This window comes from Centropristis striata, chromosome 15, assembly GCF_030273125.1.
Source record: "Centropristis striata isolate RG_2023a ecotype Rhode Island chromosome 15, C.striata_1.0, whole genome shotgun sequence".
Lineage (NCBI taxonomy): Eukaryota > Metazoa > Chordata > Actinopteri > Perciformes > Serranidae > Centropristis > Centropristis striata.
The window spans coordinates 7,691,394-7,700,820 of record NC_081531.1 but is presented as its reverse complement, the minus strand read 5'-3'; the positions used below and the strand labels follow the sequence as shown (position 1 = coordinate 7,700,820).

Below are 9,427 nucleotides of genomic sequence, written 5' to 3'. Positions count from 1 at the left end.
ACTCACGTCACGTCACGTCATGGCGACTCATCATGACTGACAGGTATCAGCTATCAAGGTGATTGGACAAATTATAATTTCCTGCTCACATACCAGCCAATCAGCGTTACCTTAACACAACAGTTTATCAGGTCAGCCCAGTTTGCTGGCCAGTCCAGCCCAGTAACACCATGGTCATTGAAGCAGCTTTTGGTACCTTTGCCAGTGTGGCCAGGTGCCAAGTCCTGCTGGGAAATGAAAGCAGCATCTCCAAAGAGCTTGTGGAAGCATGAAGACTCTAAAATGTCCTGCTAGATGGCTGCTATGTTGACTGTGGACTTCAGAAAACACAGTGGACCAACAGCAGCAGAGGACATGGCCCCAAACCACCACTGACCCAGGACTCACATATTGAACGTTTTCACAATATTCTAATTTTCTGAGACAGAGTTTTGTGTTTTCATCATCTCTAAGCCAGAATCATCAAAACTACAAGAAAAACGGGCTTGAAATATTTCACTTTACGTGTAATGAATCTATATAATGTATGAGTTTCACTTTCTGAAATGATTGACAAAAAATATCGAACTTTTTTACGACATTCTATTTTTTTTACCTGTAATGGTCTGTCCATTTGACATACTATGGAAATTAACTTTCCTTCTATATTTTTCTTTAAGATAACAATAATTACGTTACTAATATTAGGATTTGTACAGCATTTTATAAGTAAAATTGAAGCACTCTAAAGATACCTAAACCAAGGTTTTTCATACTGATTTTTCAACCGGTGATTAATTAGACATTGTAATTCACACAGAGCATCTTGACTGTCAGATGGGGATAAAACTATGAGCTCCCCTTCTACAGCAAATTGTATGATAAAGCAGTTTACTTGCCATACTTAACTTAGCCATTACAGCCATTGTACTAAGTGGTCCTGAGGCTGAACACTGGATCTCCCAATAGGAGATATCTATAGATGAATCTATAGTCCTGATGTCAAAGACAGAAAATGTGTATACAAGAGTTCACTGAAGTCTCAGGAACTCTTATTTCTCCACTTACCCGTTAGTATCTAACCTTGAAGATCGGTTTGGTTTTATTTGACAAAATCTCTTCCAGCATATTAAACAATAGGCGTTAGTGGATTTTCATTTGATTTGCTTTCAGCATTTTACGATTATGCTTGAAAAATGCTCCAGGTGAACACTCTTCTGAGCTAACATACCACTAAATGCAGATAAAGTGTCCTGTTGAGCAGAACACACCATATAACTACCAGACCTTTGCTCCAGGTCACTTATTTTCTCCTCTACATTATCAGCTTGCAGATAAAGTCAGACGTGAAAAGACAAGACTACAGGAAAAAGACAAAGCATCATGATGCATGGAAAATGTGTTAAGTTTATGAAGTTTTATTAAAGTCTATACATCTGACAATTCTGCACTAATAAATAAAACATTTTATCACAAAGGACAAAGTATGTGGCATACATGAACGTCTCCCATTGTAAAAATACAGTACTTCAAAATGTGTAGTATTCCAATTTCATTATCTAATATAATACAAGTGATCTATTCAAAGTACAACAATTGGTCTAAAGTGCGAAAAAAGATTAATTTTTTTTGTCAAAAACAATTCATAATCTATAAAATTTATGTTAAAAAAAGAAAATCATCATTCAGTCATTTTAAAGTTGTCTTCAGGGTTTAATCAACAATAATAATTTTGGGAAGGGTCCCAGTAGCCGGGCCCTCCTCCATAGTTACGGGGGACCCACAGATTAGGCCTTAGAGTGTGGTTGGCTCTGCCGCGAGGCCTGAAGCCGTAGTGAGGACGTGGAAGGATGGGAACATTTCCTGGGAATTTCTTCTTATGATGCCACGTGGGAGCAGGTGGATATGTCCCCTTATAAAGGAAAGAAAAAGAAAAGCTGCCATCAACTTTAGGCAACAATCCTAGCCCCAGATTCAATAAAACATGACTCACAACTATTAAAAAAAAAAAAACAACCAAGAATAATATACAAAGTAATGCAACTATCGAAAGAAAAAGGGGGAATGGCTTTACCTAATTTAAAGGACTACTATTATACAGCCTGAATAAGGTCTCTAGTATGTGCTTCACGCTTTGTGGAATGATGGAAAGAAATGGAAGAGGGGGAATCTGTAGGACCACCAATACAAGCCACAACAGCAGACAGTAAACTGATAAATTACCATTAGGGGTGCACAGATTGCAATTTTCTGGCTGATCAACGATTTTTAAAAAGCCTGACCTGCCGATTCCATTTTTTTTTATAACTCACAGCATACACCTTCAATGTTTGCATCTTATTTTATTGAAAAACAATAACACAGCAGTATTTTTCTTTAACAAATAAAGGAAATCTCAATGTCTGAGGTAGTTAATAAAATATTGAACTTAAAATAAATAGCAACAATTTACAGGACAAACTAACAATAGAACTGCAACCATAAATAAAGTGTCCTGAGTTTTTGGTTTTGTCATAGTACAACAAGAACAAATGCCCAAATGCAGCAGCTTTGTGGTTATTCAAATGTTAAAATAAATAGCAAATAGACCTTTGCGGAGGTAGATAAGATCGCTAGATAAGATCTGTTTGACGTAAAAGAATCGGCCGATCGCAGATAAGGAAATCGGTGCTGATCAATCGGTGCACCCCTAATTACCTTGCAGTCAAAAATAATCCTTGGATAAAAATAACATTAAAAATCTGACAGAAAGTGGTAAAAAATAACTTGAAAAATTGAAGGGCGAGAGAAATAATTAGGATGGTGTGCGTACGATAAATAGAAAAGATGCCAGATTTAAAACATGTATGAATAAAGGACTGATATCATACTGTTGCTATATAAATAAAGGAATTTTAAAGAGTTTTGAAACTTCAGATATTTGCAGGTGAGGCATCAGATAAATGAAATTATGACTGAGGGACTGGAGAAAGCTGGCAGTGTAGTACTAAATATATTTGTAGAAACTTACAACTCTAGGGGTGGACGTAGACTTATATCCAGACTATATGAGAGTTTAAGACTCCTTAGTTTCAAACACCCAACATGTTAAACATAAATGGGAAAGTGAAGGACGAATGGTTCTATCAGGAGAACAATTGGAAAGTATGTGTTAACTACAGTGGAAAACCACAGCCTCTCACAGCTGGAGGGAGTTTGGGTGGAAAAACATTGTGAGATTCTTCATTACGCCCACTCAGAAGAGACATCAAGGTGCTGGAACAAGTTGTTTTTACAAGTTTTTTGGGATTGCCCAAAACTTGCATCTTATTGGCATGAAATCCACAAGTGTCTGGAAACTGTATTTCCTATTGTTATACCACTTGGTGTTCTGACAGTGTATTTAGGCATTATAGTGCCAGATATCCAGTTTACTGCAGACAAATACTAAGAATATAGCTTACTGGAGGGAAGAAAGCCCCAACTAGGAAGCCCAAATGTGGAAAATTGGTTGAAAATTGTAGATGAAAGGGAAATAATTGTGGTCAAAATGGGTCCCGTACATTAAACCAAGGAGACCAGATTTGCTGCCAACTAAGTAACATGCTGAAGAGACTATTGTTTTTTTTAAAGATCTACTCATTTCACAGAGTCAGTGTGGCATATTTTCTTCAGGTGTTCATAGTTTGATTAACATTAAAGTAAAATACAAATAAAAAGGGAAAGTAACTTATGAAAGAAAAGCTTAGTATGTCTTAGTACGTCTGTTGGATTGGTGTTTGTATCAACATGTATATTGCCTGATGAAAATCCTATATACCGAAATGTATTTTTAAATCCTGAAAAAAATAATAATTAAAAAAAAAAATCCAACATATCTAACTACAACATCACAACTAGTAGGTGTCAAACAGGGCAAAGCCCTGTTTGTGGTTCCAAAATCCTGTTATTGAGTAACTTTCCATTATTCTCCAGAACTGCACGGGACATTTAGTCACAAGAATTCAAACCTGTGTTATGCAATACCTGGTAAGTAGAGCGTCTGTTGGGGACGGTGAGGGGGGAAGTGCGCGTGCTGTCCTCGTCAGAGGAAGACCCCGAGTGGTAGTCTGAGGTCACCCTCTCCAAAGCACTGGTCACCTTTGCAACATCTTTGTCCTCCTCCTCGTTGTTAGAGAAGGTGGCCACTGAGAAGCAAAAATTATGCTCTCCGCACCTACAGATGGGGATAGAGGGAAACCACGGCAACAGTTATAGGAGGTTATCAAACATCATGACCTTTATAAAAAATGATAAGCAGGAGATCCGTATAAACTATCAATTCTTGAATAGTTTGCATGGGAGACAATGATTAAGTGGAATTTTTTTTAATATTGGATTTTTCAAATGATCCTAAAAAAAAGAATAAAAAGGGCCCATTCTGCACAACATGGGGCCCCACAAGCACGCAAAAAGCTCTGATGCATCATGTATGATGAAATATTAGCATTAAGTTAAAAGGAGATCCAGATCAAAGTAATTAATGATATGGTACTGACAATTAAAAGTATCGAACCAAACCATCTAGGGGGGGTCCGGGGGCATGCCCCCCCGGGAGAAAATTTGTACATTTTTAAGTAAAATGCATCTATTTTGTGCACTTTGAGAGCTGAATGAGAGCAAACATCTAGAGGGCACCAAATAATTTTTTGCATGTGTGAAGGGCAGCCAATAAGGCACTTCCTCTTGTTTTCACCACTCTAGAGGCACTTTAGCACGCTTTTTCAACCATGGAGGCATGAAGGGGGCCGGTCGATCATAAACAAAGCAGCATGGCTAATTATTATGCACAGTGTCCGCTGATCATAAACATAGTGATCGTGAATTAACGGTACTCGCTAACTGCGCACAGAGTGTCCGGTGCTTGTTGTAAACAAACAGATCGCTGTTTCTCCTGCAGCAGCAGCTCATACACACTGTACTGCTACAGAGCTAACTGCCGATAACGGCGCCGCTCTTCTTAACGAGCCGGCCTCCGGCTCGTTAGCGGGTCGTTAAAAAGAGAGTAAGAAGGAGTCGCTGGATTAGTCTCCAGTCACTTTCTTGAGAAATAGTAATGACGTGGGTCTCAAGCACGCTCGGCGATGAGCCGCCTTCTTCTTCTTCTCCGGCAGGCTATACGCTATCCACCGTACTGCTGCCCTCCCCGGTCATACCCAGATCTAACTAGGTTTTTTTTTTTTTTTTTACATGATTAAAAAAAAAAAAAAACACCAAAAAAAATCCCGAGCCGGATTTCCGGCACCGTGCCGGAGGTCTTCAAGCCCTGTATTTTCCACTTTTTGAATTGAATTACTGACATAAATAAACTTTTCTATGATATTCTAATTTATTGAGATGCACCTGTATATACCGTAAAACTGTACAAGTACAAACAAATTTTGCCTCAGCTCTAAACGCAGATTTACTCAAAAGTCTCACCTGCAACAGACCTCCCCAGGGTCCACCCACAGTGTGAATTCACGGGACAGTCCCAGGTCATCATACCGAACCCCGCTCTCTCGGCAGGCCCGAAGAAGCTCTGGATCCTCCCTGTAGAACCTGTTCACTCTGATGCACCTGAAGAGAACAAAGAACTGACTTCAGTTTAAACAGTCCTAACACCATCTGCACCCATCGATGGAAAGACATTCATTATATTAACCCACTGACGCCGGGAAAGCATTACCGCATTTCAACCATTAAAGCTGGGAGCGCTGTTGCGTCACTCTACCATTAAGGCCGGGACAGCGGATCATTTTGTAGTATTTGTATTTTTTTCCACCTATTTTCGGTCTCTTGGCCAATGAAATGCATCAGAACATGATCAGAATACATGCGGGAGTGTCGCAATGCAACATCGGACTTTTCCAGAACTTTGAAATCATGGAGGAAGACGACTATAGCGGAGGAGCTCAGCAGTAAGTGACGGAAGAGATCTGATGAAAACAGCACCGATGATTTAATTGCTGATCCGGACTTTGAACCCTCGGAACCAATCAACCGGTATTTATGGATGAGGAATATGTTTTTAGACGACATATTTTCACCAAAGACCAGACAGATTTGTGGCCATCTGGAGATAATAATTATATTAATATTAATAATAATAGGCTAATTGATTGTGATGATGATATAAGAAATCATGACTGTTTATGTCTTATATTACTTTATGCGTCGTTGAGTACCCTGAAAAGTGCAATATATAAAATGTATTATTATTATTTATTATTATGATAATTTTTTTTATTAGAGTAGGCTAATGAGATCTATGTCTTGTTCTTCCAATGGTCATATCATGTTTGCATCTTGCTAATGGGCATGTATTAGTATTATGCATAGGATTTTTTATTCAGTCAAATGTAACATTTGCTGAGTTTGTTGATTTTTAAAAAAAATGTATTGAAGGTTTGGACAAATAAACTCAACTTCGTATGAAAGCCACGGGTATAAGCTCTCAAATACTTTTTGAATTTAATTTTTATCTGCTACAGAGGCTGAAAAATCTATTATTTAGTAGGTGTTGAATTTCCAGAAAAACTTCAGGTTTTAGGGGGTCATTTGAAAATCGCCCATAGGTTTTCCAGGCATTTTTTTCCAGGCGCTTTAGGCCTTAATGGGTTAAAAAAAGTTAGGTTGGATAGCAATAGTGGTTAGTAATAAAAAATAATGATAACGGAGATGGAGCATCACCTGTATGCTTGTCCTTTGCTGGGGTTTTCCGGGTACCAGTGCCCCTTGAACTTCTCCTGCAGTGCAACAGCCAGCCTCTCCACAAACAGGTCGATCTTGTGAGATTCCAACTTGTCCGCCTTCTTAACAAGCCTCTTCAGGAAGAACACCACGGCTGCAATTTCTCTCCTCATATTTCACAAATGTCTCATTACGTTTCTACAGCCTCTGTAAGAAAAGAACCTTTAGTGAGATCATGTGGAGGAAAAAGTATTCAGCTCTCTTACTTAAGTAAAAGTACTAATACCACACTGCATAATTACTCCACTACAAGTAAAAGTCCTGCATTCAAAGCTTAAGTAAATGTACAAACGTATCAGCATCAAAATGTACTTAAAGGATCAAAAGTAAAAGTAATTATTATGCAGAATGGACCCACTCAGATTGTTATTTATATTCCAAATATATTATTGGATTATTATTATTGATGCATTTCTGTAAAGCAGCATTTAAATTTTCTCAAGGGAGCATTCATTTTATCTTCTTAATATACTGTTAAGAGGTATAACAACAAATGTCAAATCAATTTAAATTTGTCATGTTTATGTTAATTCTCGACCTGAACAGTAACTAAAGCTGTCAGCTAAATGTAGTGGAGTAACATTCACCCAACTTCATCACAATTGTACTTAAGTACAGTACTTGAGTAAATGTACTTAGTTACTTTCCACCACTGGTAGCAATAAACAAGTGACACAAAACAAAAAGACTAGCTTGTCCATGTTAAAATAATAGTTGTCACTGTCATTACACCTTTTTTAGATCTCTGAAACACCCTGACTCAAGATTCAACAGCACTGAAGATTATTCTTGTGTGTAGTTTTCCCGTCTGTAGTGCATACAGTCATGGAAAAAAAATATTAGACCACCCTTTTTCTTCAATTTCTTGTTCATTTTAATGCCTGGTACAACTAAAGGTACACTTGTTTGGACAAATATAATGATAACAACAAAATATCATAAGAGTTTAATTTAGAGCTGGTATGTAGCCATTTCCAATGGTTTTCTTGACAATAACCAAAATCATAATTAAGAAAAACATGGGAAATGTCTAGATATCAGCTCTTAAATTAAACTCTTATGAGCTATTTTTGTTGTTATCATTACATTTGTCCAAACAGATGTACCTTTAGTTGTACCAGGCACTAAAGTGACCAAGAAATTTTCCATGACTGTAGTTACTTTCCACCACTGAGCAATAACCAAGTGACACAAAACAAAAACATGAGCGTGTCTATGTTAAAATATTAGTTGTCACTGTCATTACACCTTTTTAATACCTCTGAAACACCCTGACACACTATTCAACTGCACTGAAGATTATTCCTGTGTGTAGTTTTTCTGTCTGTAGTTCATACAAATGTAATTATGAGGAAAGGATCTTTCTTGTTATTTTCTTGTTATCTGCTTTCTCTCACTTTGACAAACTTAGATATATGCCCTGTAGATTATCATGAGAAACTGGGTCATGATTACTGAAAAGAGACATTGCTGTTCTCTTTCTCAAATTTATTTGTTTGGTGCTTTGAGCACCACAAGTGAAGTGGCCAATATATCAAACACTCTACAACTAAGACCAAAACAATCAAGATTGAAAAGAGGAAATGTTGGTTATCATGGTAAATCATTCGTCAGGGTGTTCCCTTTTTCTGACTCTGCTGCCTAAAATGTTTTGCCTTGTTAATCTAATTAATTGCCAAAGTAACATAATCAGTTTAGTCTTTATAAGAGATCTGAATGAGATACTGGAAATAGGAGCAAACAAGATTATTCCTGTGTGTAGTTTTTCTGTCTGTAGTACATACAAATGTAATTATGAGAAAAGGATCTTTCTTGTTATTTTGGTAACTAACGTGCGGTTGTGGCAACGGCTGTTGTTTCAGGATTATTTTTGTTTAAAATTATAAATGATAACGCCAAGGAGTTAATAACTTTGTCAAATTTCCGCTCTGTTGTTTTGTTCTGTTGACCTCAGTTAACGGTCCGGCCGTTATTGATGTCCCGGAAAGGCGGGCTGTGACGCATGAGTTCCGGTTATCCACGCGTCACCACCCTCATTAACATAGGCTACTATGTCCAACGTGTTAGCTGGTGAAGTGATGTTATCTAACGTTAAACCGCGCCAAAACCCATTTGAAACCAACCTCGTTGTAAATACACAATATTATGAATAACATTAGGCTATTAGCTGTAGCTCCATAGCTAACTAGGCACTAAGTTAATGCTAAACAGTCTCACGTTGCTAACAGCAATCATTTAAATATCGCGGCAAAAGTTAGAAATTGACAAAACACAGTGGTTTCTTTACATAGCAATAATTTTAAGAGACCGTTATTTAATGTGGTGAGACACGAGGCTGTGTGCATCTTAACTATAGACTGTATATAAATAATGATCTTAACTTACCTTTCCTCCAGCTCTCCTCCAGCGTGGAAGCATCAAATGAATGGAAGCACACACAAGAACTCTTGAGGTTGGGTCCTTAGCCCCGCCCCTTACGACACAATCCCGCCCTTCGAGCATTCTCATTGGTTTCTGCCAGACTAATAGAGCGCATTTATTGGTCGAGCACATGCTCGTCATCGACTGATTCATCCTCATTATTGCTATGACTCATAGCGTCAGGCATGTGTTTTCTGTTTGTTGCAATGGTAGCATCCAAGGATTTCACTTCTTTTCATCATAAAAAGTGTTAATCAATTATGTGAAATTTCTGTTC

At 37.8% G+C, this 9,427-nt stretch overlaps 1 protein-coding gene across 1 annotated transcript; it reads right to left on the bottom strand.

Annotated features, from left to right (window-relative positions):
- Nucleotides 1–1,381: 1,381 nt before the first annotated feature.
- btg3 (B-cell translocation gene 3) lies at nt 1,382–9,143 on the bottom strand. Its single transcript, XM_059351727.1, has 5 exons — nt 9,115–9,143; nt 6,670–6,876; nt 5,419–5,556; nt 3,985–4,174; nt 1,382–1,891 (listed from the first exon to the last, which is right to left on the bottom strand). Exons 2-5 carry the CDS (start codon nt 6,840–6,842, stop codon nt 1,697–1,699), a joined length of 696 nt encoding a protein of 231 aa, XP_059207710.1. The 5' UTR covers nt 6,843–6,876; nt 9,115–9,143; the 3' UTR covers nt 1,382–1,696.
- Nucleotides 9,144–9,427: the final 284 nt, after the last annotated feature.